The 17,548-nt window shown below is 53.1% G+C and overlaps 1 protein-coding gene across 15 annotated transcripts in view; it reads right to left on the bottom strand.

The window, feature by feature from the left end:
• The window catches only part of SPG7 (SPG7 matrix AAA peptidase subunit, paraplegin), a 55,912-nt gene extending 41,730 nt beyond the window's left edge, over window positions 1-14,182 (bottom strand). For 13 of the 15 annotated variants that reach the window (XR_013412118.1, XR_013412117.1, XR_013412114.1 and 10 more), the window contains exons 1-3: window positions 13,986-14,182; window positions 11,203-11,305; window positions 7,467-7,556 (exon numbers count right to left, since the gene is read on the bottom strand). Coding sequence is in view for 10 of the 15 variants with exons in the window: in XM_077986806.1 (XP_077842932.1) it covers window positions 7,467-7,556; window positions 11,203-11,305; window positions 13,986-14,165 (373 nt within the window). In the remaining 5 variants the exon portion in view is untranslated. Of the gene's footprint in view, window positions 1-3,468; window positions 3,750-7,466; window positions 7,800-11,166; window positions 11,306-13,985 lie in introns of all 15 variants that reach the window. The other 2 variants (XM_077986812.1, XM_077986811.1) reach the window with 2 other exon arrangements.
• Between the last annotated feature and the right edge of the window lie 3,366 nt (window positions 14,183-17,548).

Here is a 17,548-nt window from a genome sequence, read left to right as displayed (position 1 = left end):
GCAGCCAGGCGGGCTCCCAGCAGTGACCATCCCAGGCCAAGCCAGTCTTCCTTCAACCCCCCAGGCAGGTAAGTCTCTCCTCCAGCTCTGGGGAGGGTGTGGGTGACGCGCTTTGTCTACGGTGCTTTCCTACAGGATCTCACTCACCCACGGGCCCAGGTCCCTACAGCCTGCGGCACCTCTGCTTTACACCAGGAGCAGGAGCGCCGCCTGGCGAGGCCAGCGACAGACCTGTGCCGTCACCCGTGCACAGCCAGTGTCTACAGCAAACCTCTCCATGGGGAGCTCCCCCCAAGACGGGTCCAAATCTCTCAAACCAAAGCTTCAACTGGTTACCAGTACTCCTACCTGTCTGTGCACAAGGAACTCGACCTCATTACACGCACCTGCTCAGAGCAAGCGCCGAGACCAGACACAGGCAGGGCTGGGACAAGGACACAAAGGTGAGTCCGAGGGCCAAACCCTCAGATGGGAAGTCCACTCGGTCTCACCATCTCCAAAATACCTGCACCTGTGGACACAGCGCCACGGACCCAGCAGCGGGGACAACACCATCTCCAAAATACCTGCACCTGTGGACACAGTGCCACGGACCCAGCAGCGGGGACAACACCATCTCCAAAATACCTGCACCTGTGGACACAGCGCCACGGACCCAGCAGCGGGGACAACACCATCTCCAAAATACCTGCACCTGTGGACACAACGCCACGGACCCAGCAGTGGGGACAAGAGGTTCACGTGTGCTTGAGATTCACAGTTCTGTTCCTCCCGCACTGTCTGGGGACTCCATGCTGGCATCAAAGCCAGGCCTGGGCACGTCCCATGTACCACCTTTCTTTTCAACCATCATTGTAGATGAATTCAAACAATTTTTCAATCAGCTTAAAAACACAAAATGCAACCTACTGAAAAGGTTTGGCAAAATAATTGCTTCGAAAATATGAAGGTATATTTTAGATATCACTGTGTCTTGTTACAATCGATTCTAATTGTGCATCTAATACCTCAAGCTCCCATTCACAAAGGCAATTACATAAAGCCCACTGCTTATTTCAGAGAGCAAATTTTGTATTACTATATATATATATATTTTTGAGACAGTCTCTCTCTGTGGCCCAGGCTGGACTACAGTGGCACGATCCTGACCTTGGCTCACTGCAGCCTCCGCCTCCCAGGTTCACGCCATTCTCCTGCCTCAGCCTCCTGAGTAGCTGGGACTACAGGCGCCGCCACGTTGCCCAGCTAATTTTTGTATTTTTAGTAGAGATGGGGTTTCACCGTGGTCTCGATCTCCTGACGTCGTGATACGCCCGCCTCGGCCTCCCAAAGTGCTGGGATTACAAGCGTGAGCCACTGCGCCCGGCCTGTATTTTATTACTATTATTATTATTATTATTTTTGAGACAGAGTCTTGCTCTGTCGCCCAGGCTGGAGTGCAGTGGTGATTTCAGCTCACTGCAAGCTCCGCCTCCCGGGTTCACGCCATTCTCCTGCCTCAGCCTCCCGAGTAGCTGGGACTACAGGCGCCCGCCACGACGCCCGGCTAATTTTTTGTACTTTTAGTAGAGACGGGATTTCACTGTGTTAGCCAGGATGGTCCCAATCTCCTGACCTCGTGATTCACCTGCCTCGGCCTCCCAAAGTGCTGGGATTACAGGTGTGAGCCCCCGCGCCCGGCCTCAGAGAGCAAATTTATGTTCTCAGAGTGTCTAATTATTAGAAACTATCTACTTCCAATACTTAATTACCAATTGTGTTTTCTACTAGAAACACGGGGCGCCCTGGGAAACTGTGAGAAACACTTCCCAGCAGCTCCTCTAGCTGCCCCGGAAGGACGATCCGGAATCACGACCAGCGCTGCTCCTTCAGAAGCTCTGTGATCATGTCAACAGTGTCCCATTTTCTTCTCTTTTTTATTTTTGAGATGGGGTCTCACTGTCACCCAGGCTGGACAGCGGTGGTGCACTGCAGGAGAAACCCACAGGGCTCCATGAGCATACCTGGGCTCACTGCAGCCTCGACCTCCTGGGCTCAAGTGATCCTCCGACCTCAGCCTCCCGAGTAGCTGGGACTACAGGTGCCCGCCACTGCGCCTGGCTAATTTTTAAAATTTTAGTAGAAGATGAGGTCTCACACTGTTGCCCAAGCTGGTCTCAAACGACTGAGCTCAGGTGATCCTCCCACCTCGGCCTCCCCAACTGCTGGGATTATAGGTGTGAGCCACCGCACCCGGCCAGAGAATTTCCAATAAACGTAAAATGACAGCTTGGATTTGGTCGACAGTAAACACTTCTGCTTTCATCACAAACATGTAGCCCTTCTCCAGCGAGGGTCAGCCAGGCGTGTTAATCCACAGGTGTGTGACACAGGCGGCTCTTATTCCCGCTGCAGCAGGGAGCAGGATCTGCTCAACAAGACTCTGAGGCCACACAGCCCTCAGGAGAGCCTAGCCCCATCCTGACACCTTTTCCGAAGCTCCTTAGGTTCCAATCGTTTCGCTGTTCGGCAAGTCCTCTCTGGCCTCCGTGGCCTCCTCAGTGGCAGGAAGGCGGCCAACCGAGCACCCAGAACACAGGAGCACAGAGAACCCTCTTCCAGCCACAAGCGAAGGCAACGCAGGGAAAATCCACACGCTCCATGAGCACACGCAGGCGGATGCCTCGAGAGCCAGGCCACGGAAGGTCTGCAACACGCCTTGCTCACGTGCTGGGGTGGTGTAAACCAGCACGACCCTGTCTGGTAACTGCCTGGCAGGATGTATCAAGTGCCGTACATAGTATTTAGTTTCTTTAATTCAAAAATCCTACTTCTGAAACTTTAAGGAAATGAACCTTAAGAAATTTGGGCCAGGCGTGGTGGCTCAAGCCTGTCATCCCAGCACTGTGGGAGTCGAGACAGGTGGATCACTTGGCACAGCGGCTCACGCCTGTCATCCCAGCACTGTGGGAGTCGACACCGGTGGATCACTTGAGTTCAGGAGTTAGAAACCAGCAGGGCAACATGGCGAAAACCCATCTCTACAGGGAAACAAACAAACAAACAAAAGAAAACAACTTAGCCGGGGCTGTCACCCCAGTACTTTGGGAGGCTGAGGCGGGTGGATCACCTGAGGTCAGGAGTTCAACACCAGCCTGGCCAACATGGTGAAACCCCATCTCTACTAAAACTACAAAAATTAGCCAGGCGTGGTGGCACATGACCACAAGCCCAGCTACTAGGGAGGCTGAGGCAGGAGAAGCGCTTAAACCTGGCGGGCGGAGGCTGCAGTGAGCTGAGATTGTGCCACTTCACTCCAGCCTGGGCAACAAAGAGTGAAACTCCATCTTGAAACAAACAAACAAAAGCACTCTAGGCATAAAGGCCCTTCCTCTGCCTGGAAGGCCCCTGCCTCCTTCCCATGAAGTCCTCAACTTCTGTCCAGCCCAAACCTCCAGCACGTCCCTTCCACTGAGCTGCCTGACGCACCTCTTCCTGCCACGCCTCCAGTGTTGTGGCCATTTGTGCCTGCGCAGCCAGCACTGCAGGCACCTTCCTCCTGCGTGCCTCCCAGACGGTTATTCAGGACGCTCAGATGAGCTGCCAGCTCACAGACAACGGGGGGTGTGACCTCAGCACCTGCTGCCTGTGTTCCTGAGGCAGTGCCGCCGCCAAGGCGCTCAAGAAACGCACATGCCTCCTGAGCTTCATGCACACCTCCTGGATGGCGGCCTTCAGGACGACTGGCAAGTTCTGTTGCCAAAATCCCTCTTCGAGGAAAAAAAAGTCAATTGTTGACAATTAGATATTATGATCACATGACTCATCTCAATCACATGACTCAATCAGTCATCTAAAAACAAACAGCTGATAGCCGGGCACGGTGGCTCACACCTGTAATCCCAGCACTTTGGGAGACTGAGATGGGCAGAGCATGAGGTCAGCAGATCGAGACCATCCTGGCTAACACGGTGAAACCCCGTCTCTACTAAAAATACAAAAAAAATTAGCCGGGCGTGGTGGCGGCATCTGTGGTCCCAGCTCTCAGGAGGCTGAGGCAGGAGAATGGCATGAACCCAAGAGGCGGAGCTTGCAGTGAGCCGAGATCGCGCCACTGCACTCCAGCCTGGGAGACAGAGCGAGACTCTACGTCCAAAAAAAAAAAAAAAAAAAAAAAAAAGGCTGCTACTACTGAGTCCCAAGGAAGCAGCCACAGGGGCCACACCAGGCTTATCCCACTCCGAAACCGCCCCTGAAGGCAGCAGCCCCAAGTGCCACACCTGACCTGATAGACGAGAGCCCTCTGGGGCAGGGGCTCCACCTTGAGGCATTCACACTGCACAGGAAAGGGGAAGTTTTCCACAAGCAGCTCGGTGAAAATGTTAGGAACTGCTGCCGGCACGGTGGCTCACGCCTGTAATCCCAGCACTTTGGGAGGCTACGGCGGGTGGGTTACCTGAGGTCAGGAGTCCGAGACCAGCCTGACCAACATGGAGAAACCCCATCTTTACTAAAAATACAAAAAAAATCAGCCAGGTACGGTGACGCATGCCTGTAATTACTCGGGAGGCTGACGCAGGAGAATCGCTTGAACCCAGGAAGCAGACATTGTGGTGAGCCAAGATCACGCCATTGCACTCCAGGCTGGGCAACAAGAGCGAAACTCCGTCTCAAAAAAAGAAAACAAAAAAATGTTAGCAACCACTTTTTTTCTAGTTAAATTTCTGACCGTGAAGTAACTGTAGTTTCCCATGAAATTGTAAGAAATGGCACAGAGCAGGCTGGGCACGGTGGCTCACGCCTGTAATCCCAGCACTTTGGGAGGGCCAAGGCGGGCAGATCACAAGGTCAGGAGTTCGAGAGCAGCCTGGCCAACATGGTGAAACCCCATCTCTACTAAAAGCAAACAAAATTAGCTGAGTGTGGTGGTGCGTGCCTGTAATCCCAGCTCTTCAGGAGGCTGAAGCAGAAGAATTGCTTGAACCCAGGAGGTGGAGGTTGCAGTGAGCAGAGATTGAGCCACTGTACTCCAGCCTGGGTGACAGGGAGACCCCGTCTCAAAAAAAAGAAAGAAAGAAGAAAGAAATGACGCAGAGCAGTACCTTGTCCACCTGCTCCCAGTGGTTCCATCTTGCAAAACTATGAACAGCATCACAGCTGGGCTCTCCCACCACGACAGTCCACCAAGCTCCCTGGGGTCGTCCCGTGACACACGCGCAGTGTGCATGCTTATGTGCTCACCACAGCCCAGGCAGGCAACAGTCCAACCACAGGCTCCCTTGGGCTGTCTCCCTCCCCATCCTTAGCTCCTAGCAACCAGGAATCTATGTTCCATCTCTTTAATTTTTGTCTTTAGAGAATGCTCTATAAAAAACTGAAAACCATATGGAATGTGATCTTTCGGGTCTGCCTTTTTTCACTCAGCATAATTCCTTCCAGATTCACCCGCATTATCAGTGAGTGGTATTCCAAGCAACTACTTTTCTACTTTTTGGATAACCACTACTTACAATCATTCTGCACAGCTGGCAAAGCTGTTTCTAAGCCACATTCAGTATGGTTCTTTCATTTAAGGAGGTGGCAAAAGAATCTTCGCGTGAACAGACGCGATGCAGTTCAGCATCCGACCATGATGAAGGCCTGTCCAAGGGCCGGAACTGTGCATGTCTGATGTGCTGTGCGTGTCTGATGTAGTCAACAGTCCTGAAAACCCACACAAACCAACTACCCCCGCAACCACAGCAGAAGGCCCAGGGGAAACCCAGAATAGGTTCTCACAAGAAAGATTATTTGGCTCAGTAAACAATTATCCTCTAATGCAAATTTAACAGACATTATTTTCTCAAAGCAAACCACAGTTCAACCCAAAATAGAATAAACGTAAGACAATCACTTGGCCAGGCAAGGTGGCTCACACCTGTCATCCTAGCACTTTGGGAGGCCGAGGCAGGCAGATCACGAGGTCAGGGAGATCGAGACCATCCTGGCTAACACGGTGAAACCCTGTCTTTACTAAAAATACAAAAAATTAGCCGGGCATGGTTGCGGGCGCCCGTAGTCCCAGTTACTTGGGAGGCTGAGGCAGGAGAATTGCTTGAACCCGGGAGGCAGAGGCTGCATTCAGCCAAGATCGTACCATTGCACTCTAGCCTGGGCAACAGAGTGAGACTCTGGCAAAAAAAAAAAAAAAAAAAAAAAAAAGGTCAAAGGACACACTTTATTGAAATGCTGAAGAATACAGGGGAAGAGCCCTGAAATCAATTCAAAACAATTTCGTATGAAGATTTAGAAGTCTTTTAAAAGATAGTTCTGAGTGGCTGTAGGCACTGACACTTACTGTAAAACCAACAGTATGCTGAAGATGAGCCTAAAGCCAGAACACCTAAACTGAATCCACCTGAGAACACTGGTGTCCCTTCCCGCAGTTATGACCTCCCCTCGAGAGACCAGCAGGGAGAGTCAGAGCTCCTCTAGCACAGAGTAAAGCTGTCCCTGGCCTTGGCAAATGCAGCGTCTCACCCAAAATCAACTAACCAGGACATCACTCCTGAAACAAACTCCTGCTAAACTCGAATTCACAATAATCATCCCATCATCCAGTAGCCGAACCATCATTTCCACATCCTGAAAGCTTTCCTGACAATCAACATGGGAAAATAAAAGTCTGTATGACAGTTCCTCACGCTCCTTCAAAGGTCAGGTGTCTTTCTAGAAAGATGAGCTCTGCTGCGCAGGGCGTCCATCTGCCAACGCTGATTTCCAGCGAGAGGCCTCAAGGATCCAAAAGCAAAGCATTCCTGAAGCTGACTTCCACGCTGACGCCCCTTGGAGCTGTGAATCTGAAGCTGGGCCTCCAACTCCTGGGCTCAAGCGATCCTCCTACCTCCTGAGCAGCTACGACTACAAGTGCACACACCACCATGCCTGGCCAATTATTTTTTTTTTCCTTTTTGTGTAGATAGGGTCTTTTTAAATTTAAATTTTCTTTCTTTTTTTTTTTTTTGAAACAGAGTTTTGCTCTTGTTGCTCAGGCTGGAGTGCAGTGGTGTGATCTCGGCTCACAGCAACCTCCACCTCCTGGGTTCAAGCAATTCTCCTGCCTCAGCTTCCCGAGTAGCTGGGAGTACAGGCGTGCGCTATCATGCCCGGCTAATTTTGTATTTTTAGTAGAAATGGGGTTTCGCCATGTCGGCCACGCTGCAGCTGATCCGCCCGCCTCAGCCTCCCAAAGTGCTGGGATTACAGGTATGAGTCACCGCACCCGACCTTTTATTTTAATTTTTAGTGAGATAGGGTCTCGCTATGTGGCATAGGACTCAAGTGATCCTTCCACCTGGGCCTCCCAAAGCGTTTCGATTACAGGTGTGAGCCGCTGTACCCGGCCCATCTCCCCACTTTCCAGACTGGTTTCACCTTGCTCAGAGGAGAACAGAGATGTGAAGACAGCCAGAGGGAGTCACTGACTGAAGAATATTAGATGAATGTACCTTCGTCCTCTTCAGGAGCCTTCCCCTTCGACTTATCCTTCTCCTTATTCTTCTGTTTCATCCTTGAGGTGTTAAAATAGAAAGTACCACCTATAAGAAACAGAGAAAGGATTTAACAATTGAGGTTTGCAAGCACAGGGGAGGCGTACAGGAGAACAGTGTACTCCTAAATAAACAAAGCAAACCAGAAACCATCTGAAAAACCTACTTATATCCATAAGATTTATAAATTTGAAATAACGTATTTCCCATATCACTTAGTCCCGTATTTAATAATTACAGAATAATAAACTATTTTAACTTATGAAGTTGAATATCTTTGCTTTTAAATTGCTAATGGGCGGCCGGGCGCGGTGGCTCAAGCCTGTAATCCCAGCACTTTGGGAGGCCGAGACGGGCGGATCACGAGGTCAGGAGATCGAGACCATCCTGGCTAACCCGGTGAAACCCTGTCTCTACTAAAAAATACAAAAAACTAGCCGGGCGAGGTGGCGGGCCCCTGTAGTCCCAGCTACTCGGGAGGCTGAGGCAGGAGAATGGCGTAAACCCGGGAGGTGGGGCTTGCGGTGAGCTGAGATCCGGCCACTGTACTCCAGCCTGGGCGACACAGCGAGACTCCGTCTCAAAAAAAAAAAAAAAAAAAAAAAAAAAAAAAAAAAAAAAAATTGCTAATGGGAGGGAACAAAAAGTAGTTATGGCCGGGCGCGGTGGCTCAAGCCTGTAAACCCAGCACTTTGGGAGGCCGAGGCGGGTGGATCACGAGGTCAGGAGATCGAGACTATCCTGGCTAACATGGTGAAACCCCGTCTCTACTAAAAATACAAAAAACTAGCCGGGCGTGGTGGCGGGCGCCTGTAGTCTCAGCTACTTGGGAGGCTGAGGCGGGAGAATGGCGTGAACCCGGGAGGCGGAGCTTGCAGTGAGCCGAGATCACGCCACTGCACTCCAGCCTGGGAGACACAGCGAGACTCCGTCTCAAAAAAAAAAAAAAAAAAAAAAGTAGTTATGAACACAAATTTGGGAAAATATCACAAATCCCTTTAATAGATGAAGTTGCTTTAAAATAAAACAGGTCAGGCGCAGGACCTCATGCCTGTCTCCCAGCACTTTGGGAGGCCGAGGCAGGTGGATCACGAGGTCAGGAGTTCAAGACCAGCCTTTTTTTGTTGTTGTTGTTGTTTTTTTTTTGAGACGGAGTCTCGCTCTGTCACCCAGGCTGGAGTGCAGTGGCCGGATCTCAGCTCACTGCAAACTCCACCTCCCGGGTTCACGCCATTCTCCTGCCTCAGCCTCCCGAGTAGCTGGGACTACAGGCGCCTGCCACCTCGCCCGGCTAAGTTTTTGTATTTTTAGTAGAGACGGGGTTTCACTGTGTTACCCAGGATGGTCTCGATCTCCCGACCTCGTGATCCGCCCGTCTCGGCCTCCCAAAGTGCTGGGATTACAGGCTTGAGCCACCGCGCCCGGCCAAGACCAGCCTTGCCAAGAGGGTGAAACCCTCTCTCTACTAAAAATACAAAAATTAGCCGGACATGCTGGCAGGCGCCTGTAATCCCAGCTATTCCGGAGGCTGAGGCAGAACTGCTTAAACCTGGGAGGCGGAGGTTGCAGTGAGCTGAGATCGCACCACTGCACTCCAGCCTGGGTTACAGAGCAAGACTCTGACTCACAAGTGGCTTCCAGAGAGGTGGCAACAGCAACAGCCCAGCCACCACCAAGAGGGGTTGGTACGACACTCCTCGCCCAAAATCTGAACAATCAGCGTTTACAAATGGAGGAGGCCAGGCGCAGTGGCTCACGCCTGTAATCCCAGCACTTTGGGAGGCCAATGGAGGAGGATGGCTTGAGCCCAGGAATTCAAGACCAGCCAGGGCAACATGGGCAAAATCTCATCTCTGAAAAAACAACGATAACAAATGTAGCTGTACATAGTGACCTATGCCTGACCTCCCAGCTCCTCAGGACAAATGTAGCTGTACATAGTGACATGCCTGACCTCCCAGCTACTCAGGAGGCTGAGGTGGGAGGGGCACCTTCGCCCAGGAGGCTGAGGCTGCAGTGAGTAGAGACTGTGCCTGGGCAACAGGGCAAGACCCTGTCTCAAAGAATAATAAAAACAGGGAGAGTTTCACAACCATGACCTGAAATGTAACTTTCTTCACAAAGACATGAACGGGTTCACCAATGAAACGACCCTGGTTGCCACTTGCACGTAACCTCAGGTGTTGAGAGGGCTGAAGCGTGTGCTTCCTGTTTACAGCCACGGGCACCCATGGGCTGACATTAAACACTGACAGCAGATGGGCAGGTTGCTGACGCACAGCCAGTCAATGGGCACAGCACTCTCCCTACCCACGTGTTGGCACAAGGCTGTTTAATGTCAGGAGTAGAAATATTTTACTTTTTCCCTGCTCCAACCCCATTAAGGGGAGCAAGAAATAAAGGTGAGAGGTGTTGATCCTTCAGGTTCTTTAACCTAAAGTCAAGGGAGACCAAAGAATGTCACGAGCTTTCATTAAAGATTTATTGAAGAGCAAGGCCGGGCGCAGTGGCTCAAGCCTGTAATCCCAGCACTTTGGGAGGCCGAGACGGGCGGATCACAAGGTCAGGAGATCGAGACCATCCTGGCTAACATGGTGAAACCCCGTCTCTACTAAAAATACAAAAAAAAACTAGCCGGGCGAGGTGGCGGGCGCCTGTAGTCCCAGCTACTCGGGAGGCTGAGGCAGGAGAATGGCGTAAACCCGGGAGGCTGAGATCCGGCCACTGCACTCCAGCCTGGGCGACAGAGCGAGACTCCGTCTCAAAAAAAAAAAAAAAAAAAAAAGATTTATTGAAGAGCAAATTATTTGCAGGGTATTTTTAGTGATTGTGTGGATATAAAACATCTGAAGCCACTTTGTAAATCCTTAGTAAACATTCTTGCAGCTGACTAGATAACATGAAAAACCTTTCCCAAGCAGCCCAGTTACTGGAATACAGCAGAATTTTTTTAAAACAAGGACAACTTGGGCAGGTGCGGTGGCTCACGCCTGTAATCGCAACACTTTGGGAGGCCAAGGAAGGCTGACCGCTTGAGTCCAGGAGTTCAAGACCAGCCTGGGAAACGTGGCAAACTCCCATCTCTACAAAAAAAATACCCCCAAAAAATTAGCTAGGCGCTGTGGTGTGTGCCTGGAGTCCTGGCTCTAGGGAAGGCTGAGGTGGGGGGATCACTTGAACCCTAGAGGTCAAGGCTCTACAACTGCGGGTTAAGGAAGTAAAGAGGCCCCTTTGGGCCTGGACAACAGAGTGATACCTCATCTCTACAAAAGATAATTAGCCGAGTGTGACGGTACACGCCTGTAGTGCTAGCTACTGAAGAAGCAAAGCAGGGAAGATCATTCGCGCCCAGGAGTTCTAGGCTGTAGTGAGCTCTGATCACACCACTGCACTCCAACCTGTGCAACAAGGTGAGATTCCGTCTCTAAAATAAAATAATTAAAAAAAAGAAAACAATCTCTGCTTGTCGCTTCTGTATTTTTTTGTTTAGAAACAGAGTCTCACTCCGTCACCCAGGCTGGAGTGCAGTAGCGCGATCTCGGTTCATCTCACTCCGTCACCCAGGCTGGAGTGCAGCGGCAGCCTCAGCCTTGAACTCCTGGGCTCAAGCAAAACTCTGGCCTCAGCCTCCCAAGCAGCTGAGGCTATAGGCGTGCACTGTCATGCTCAGCTGCTTCTTTCAACAGATACTTACCTAAAAGTTGCCAGAGTCTGACCGGATTCTGAACTAAATGTTGTTTCAACAACAATCCGTTGATCCCTTCAAAGGTAGAGGTGAGCAGTCTCAACTGTAAGCTCTGAAAAAAACCCAACACTGGATGTCACACTAACATTAGAGATTAGCAAAGCAATGCAGACTAAACATCGGTTTTAAAAGTTCAAATAGATATTTGTAGTATCTACATTGCCCTGAAATATGAAATAATAGTCTGAGCAATATTTCAAAGCTTTAGGTAACATCAAAATGTCAAAAGCAAGTAAAGAGGTTAAAACACAGTAATTGGCCAGGCGTGGTGGCTCACGTCTGTAATCCCAGCACTGTGGAAGGCCGAGGTAGGTGGATCACCTGAGCTCAGGAGTTCGAGACCAGCCTGGCCAACATAGTGAATCCCCATCTCTAGTAAACACACAAAAATTAGCCGGGCATGGTGGTGCACGCCTGTAATCTCAGCTACTCGGGAAGCTGAGGCAGGAGAATCACTTGAGCCCGGGAGGTGGAGGCTGCAGTGAGCCGAGATAGCGCACTTCAGCCTGGGCGACAAAGGGAGACTCTGTCTCAAAATACAAACAAATGAACAAACAAAAAATCACGATAGTGGCCAGGCTCGGTGGCTCATGTCTGTAATCCCAGCACTTTGGGAGGCTGAGGTGGGAGGATCACTTGGGCCCAGGAGGCAGAGGCTTCAGTGAGCCATGAGCAGGCCACTGCACTCCAGCCTGGGCGACACAGCAAGACTCTGTCTTCAAAAAAAAAAAAAAAACACGGAAGAAAGAAAACGAAACACACAAGTGCACTGGCTGCTATCCCATGGCCTGAAGCTTCTGCAGGGGAAAGGGAGCGGCACAGCTCTCCAAAGGCCCACAGTGGCTGCCCAGACCCAGGGCTCCTGCTGTCACCAGAAAGTGGCTCTTTGTAGGACGTTTCCAGGTACTAAACCAGTTAACAAGTATATACTTTCAGCGTTCTCCTTTCAAGATAAACATTTTCGCATTTAGATGTGTTTTATGGCCGGGCACGGTGGCTCACGCCCTGTAATCTCAGCACTTTGTGAGGCCGAGGCGGGCGGATCACAAGGTCAAGAGATCGAGACCATCCTGGTCAACATGGTGAAACCCCGTCACAGCCGGGCGCGGTGGCTCACGCCTGTAATCCCAGCACTTTGGGAGGCCGAGGCGGGCGGATCACAAGGTCAGGAGATCGAGACCATCCGTGGCTAACATGGTGAAACCCCGTCTCTACTAAAAATACAAAAAATTAGCCGGGCGCGGTTGTGGGCGCCTGTAGTTCCAGCTACTCGGGAGGCTGAGGCAGGAGAATGGCGTGAACCCGGGAGGCGGAGCTTGCAGTGAGCCGAGATCGCGCCACTGCACTCCAGCCTGGGCGACAGAGCGAGACTCCGTCTCAAAAAAAAAAAAAAAAAAAAAAAAAAAGAAACCCCGTCTCTACTAAAAATACAAAAATTAGCTGGGTGTGCTGGCGCGCACCTGTAATCCCAGCTACTCGGGAGGCTAAGGCAGGAGAACTGCTTGAATGCAGCAGGCAGAGGCTGCAGTGAGTCAAGATCGCACCACTGCACTCCAGCCTGGAGACAGATCGAGATCTCTGTCTCAAAAATAACCTAATAAACAACAACCTAAAAGGTATGGGCTAAGCTCCTAGGTGAGGGCTAAGAGAAGAAAACATCGACCCAAAAGCTCAAGGACACAGGGTCTGGTTTTCGGGAGGAGATGCTATCCTATCCTCAGCAGAACCTGAAACAAGACCTCTCCACAGGCGGTGCTCAATGACTTTCTATCAATAACGGGCCAAGCTACATTACAACAGCAACATGCAGCCACAGGGCATTTTGCGCACACAGAAACGTTCTGGGCCCCCAACTCGGCAGTGACCACCCTAACTGGAAGGCGCTGGAATTCCTGGTGATGGAATCGATCCACAGACGCGGACTGTAAATTATCGCTCCGCTCCGCCGGAAACCGTTACAGGATTCCACTTTAAAACGCCACAGGGGGCCGGGCGCGGTGGCTCAAGCCTGTAATCCCAGCACTTTGGGAGGCCGAGACGGGCGGATCACGAGGTCAGGAGATCGAGACCATCCTGGCTAACACAGTGAAACCCCGTGTCTACTAAAAAATACAAAAAACTTCGGGAGGCTGAGGCAGGAGAATGGCGTAAACCCGGGAGGCGGAGCTTGCAGTGAGCTGAGATCCGGCCACTGCACTCCAGCCTGGGTGACAGAGCAAGACTCCGTCTCAAAAAAAAAAAAAAAAAAAAAAAATACAAAAAACTAGCCGGGCGAGGTGGCGGGCGCCTGTAGTCCCAGTTACTCGGGAGGCTGAGGCAGGAGAATGGCGGGAACTCGGGAGGCGGAGCTTGCAGTGAGCTGAGATCCGGCCACTGCACCCCAGCCTGGGCGACAGAGCGAGACTTCGTCTCAAAAAAAAAACAAAAACAAACAAAAAAAAACGCCACAGGGAGACAGGTAGAGAACATCCACACATAACGAAAGGGTTAGGAAACCGCACGCCGAGGACTGCGCGGATCCTAGACCCGCCTCTTCCCGGCCCGCCCAGCGCCCACGCTCCCGGGCCCCAACAGTCGCTCCGCGCCGAGGTCCGCAGCTGGAGGATCCGCGGGCCCACAGGCGTAGGCTCCCACACCGCAGGGGCCAGGCGGCCTCCGACCCGCCCCGCCGGGAGCGGCCGTACAGAGCAGAGCGGGGCGAGAGGTGGGGCCCGGACGCCGCGGGGATTTACCTGCAGGGCTCGGCCTCCAGCCTCGGCGAGGTCCCCCGGAGGCCTGCTGGCCAAGTACGGCCGCCCCCTCCAGGACCCGGCGGGGAACCCTGGACTCCAGCCCGCGCCTGGGCCCCACAGCCGCCCAGGACCCGGGCCTGGACCCCGGCGGAGGGCGCGGAGCAGCAGCAGCACGGCCATGTTGGCCTGAAAGCCACGCCTGCGCGGTCCGCGGGACGCCACGGGGCGCCTGCGCGGCGGGGGGGTGGGCGTGGCCTGACTAGGCGCCTGCGCGGCGGGGGGTGGGCGTGGCCTGACTAGGCGCCTGCGCGGTCCTCACGGTTCCGCCCCGCCGCATCCCCGGGCCCGAGCCCCCTCCCTTGCGGCTGCCTGAGGCCCCGGTACGGGGGCGCGCGTCTGCGAGGAGGCCGCGGGTCCCCTGGCTTTTTTTTTTGGACGCCGGCCTTGTATTTCCGGGGCCTGGCGGGTGAATAACCGGCCGGGTCGTGGCTGCGTGGTCGCGCTCCGCCCGCGCCGAGGGGCCTCCCGCCCGGGCAGCCTCCGTCACCCGCAGGGCTCGGTTACAGGCGAGGGCGGACGGCGCGGGCCGGAATCCCACCTGCGAGGAGAGGCCCGCGCTGAGGAGGGCGGCGCGGGAGGCCTGGGGTCGGGAGGGCCCCTGCGGGGCTGAGGAGCACAGGAAGGGGGCGGTTTTCCTGCGCCTTGAGCCTCCCGAGGACGAGGACTGGAGTTGCAGCCGCCGCAGGAAGGGCAGCCCTGGAGGAGGAAGGTCGGGAGGCGGGGAGCGCGCGGCGCGGCCTGGCAGGCGTCTGCAGAGCTCTGACTTCGCAGCGCGCCGTCCTGTCCCCTCGGACTGACTCACCGTGGAGGCGCTTCGGGCCTCGGTCCTGCCCCGGGCCTCGGTCCTGCCCCGGGCGCTGCGCGAGCCCATCGTGGGAAGCCGGGAAGAGGCGCTGTTCTCCTCGGGGTCTGCACTCCGGGCCCGGGCAGGGTCCCTCGTGGGCTCCTCCACCACCCCCACCCCTTCCTCCGTCCGCCTTAGGTCTAGAGCTGACGCCAAGAACTGGAAAGCTCGTTGAGTAGGAAAAGCAAAGACTAGACGGTCTGTCACAGAGGTAGCGTGAGGGTGACCGATTTATTTTTATGCTTTTCTGTGTTCCCCAAATTCATAACAATGAATGCTGAGAACGACAGCCAGCATCACCGAGTGCCTAGCTCCGTGTCGAACACCCATGTCATGCAACCCTATGCAGCAAATACCTCTATTTTACACGGAGGGAAACGGATTCAGAAGCATTGGAAGTAACCTGCCCAGGATCACAGCTCTGAAGTTAAGGCAGAATTTCGGGGCCGGTCTGGTTGGTTTCTGGACCTGCCCTCACTCCACCACTACAGACGAGATTGCAAAGCCTGTAGGCTGCGTGTAATCCTCCCTCTTCCGCAGCCCCGAAACGCTCAGGAAAGTGTTTTCAGTATCGTGGTTATCCGCCCTCAGCCCTCCAGTGGGCCGGGTGCCTCTGCAGAGGTGCTCGTGGCTGGGGAGGGCCTCCCCCCAACCCAGGGCTAACACTGATTTTCACAACTGAACCGCTTTTCCTTTTGCTTCTTATTGTACAGTCTGCCTTCGCAATGAATCCAACCTTGCCATTTCCTCTTCCACTGTTTTTTTCTTTCCCCGATTTAAAGACACCAGGTGGGCCGGGCGCGGTTCCAGACTCCGTCTCAAAAAAAAAAAAAAAGACATCAGGTGGACTTGGTCAGAGGGCTATAACATCGTCCTGCTGTCAGCCTCTCTCCAGCCTTGTCCCATGACCAACCTGACCAAACTTCCAAAAGAGTTTTTGTGTCCAAGAAGTGACCGAGCTCCACAACCCCTTATGCCTGTGCGTTCAGAGGATTTGTGACTTTTTTTTTGAGGTGGAGTCTCGCTCTATCGCCCAGGCTGGAGTGCAGTGGTGTGATCTCGGCTCACTGCAAGCTCCGCCTCCTGGGTTCGCACCATTCTCCTGCCTCAGCCTCTTGAGTAGCTGGGTCTACAGGCGCCCGCCACCAAGCCCGGCTAATTTTTTCTATTTTTAGTACAAACGGGGTTTCACAGTGTTAACCAGGATGGTCTCGATCTCCTGACCCCGTGATCTGCCCGCCTCGGCCTCCCAAAGTGCTGGGATGACAGGTGTGAGCCACTGCGCCCAGCCGAGGATTTGTGACTCAAAGTCCACACATTTGGATGTGTTTGGGAAGAGTTTTAAGATGTAGTCCTATTAATATTGTCTGAGATAATTTAAAATTGTTTCCTGGCAATTCATCAGAAGCAGTGTGGGGTGTTGGCAAGAGGCCTCCTCTGGGAAAAGAACACTGGGTTCTGTCCTTCTCGGCCTATGACCTTAAGCAAGTTGTTAACTTCCCCAAGCCTCAATCTTCTCAGCAGTAAAATGGGGATGATAATTATTTGCAAAGCAAGGCTAGTATCAGCCTTGGGTTTCCCACAGGGTGGTTATAAAGATAAAATGCAATAAATGTGTGTGAGGGCAATTGATGAGCCAGGAAGCCTTGGCATCCAGAGTTATGACTAGGATGTCATGGGAAATGAGGGTATGGGAACAGAGTATTGATGCATTTATTCAAACTCATCTGTTTAACAACCGTGCTTTGAAGGCTGGCTGCGTCGCAGGCCCTACAGGTGAACCGTGACTCTCACTTTCAGCCCCGGCTGTAGTGGCAGGCAGCAGAGGCTCATGTGGCCTCAAGCAATAGGGGTTTTGTTTAAGGATCCGGGTGCCCCATGGTTTGGGGGTTTTGTTTTTGTTTGGGTCCATGATTTGGATTCAAGAAGAAGGATCTGTAGGAGAGCGGCCTCCCCGGTCTGCTTTTGCCCTCAGAGCCTGCAACAGAGCAGGACGTTCGCCTTCCCTTCTCCACCCTGTGTGTTCTTTCTGTGCTTCTAACTGCTGCTTGCTCATTTGTACCTCCGCGTCACCCCTCCTCAGCCCTCTGAACTCTGCTCTCGGACTTCCCTTCCCTGCCTGCTCTCTAGAGAGGCAGTCTCTTGGTGACTCCTGGTTTGGGTCAGAGCACGCCTTAGGTCTCTGGATGGCTACCAACCCCAGGTTCCCTCAGCTCTAGCCCCATCAGCGAGGAGGCCTCAGGAGCGCCTAGGGCAGCCCTGGGCTGTGGGAAGGGCAGGTGGGCAGCGAGGAGGCCCCATTCCTTTGTTCCCTGTTAATGCAGCAGCGTCCTGTGCTCTGTCCCTTATTCCTGCTGTCGGCTGAAGGACTTCAGGCAAGCTGCTCTACAAACTTCAGTTGCTTCACCTATCAAATAGTATTTTTTTTTTTTGAGATGGAGTCTTGGCGCTGTCGCCCAGGCTGGAGTGCAGTGGCGCGATCTCGGCTCACTGCAAGCTCCGCCTCCCGGGTTCACGCCATTCTCCTGCCTCAGCCTCCTGAGTAGCTGGGACTACAGGCACCTGCCACCGCGCCCGGCTAATTTTTTGTATTTTTAGTAGAGATGGGGTTTCACCGTGGTCTCGATCTCCTGACCTCGTGATCCGCCCGCCTCGGCCT

Source organism: Macaca mulatta, chromosome 20, assembly GCF_049350105.2.
Source record: "Macaca mulatta isolate MMU2019108-1 chromosome 20, T2T-MMU8v2.0, whole genome shotgun sequence".
Lineage (NCBI taxonomy): Eukaryota > Metazoa > Chordata > Mammalia > Primates > Cercopithecidae > Macaca > Macaca mulatta.
This window is presented reverse-complemented; position numbering and strand designations above follow the sequence as displayed.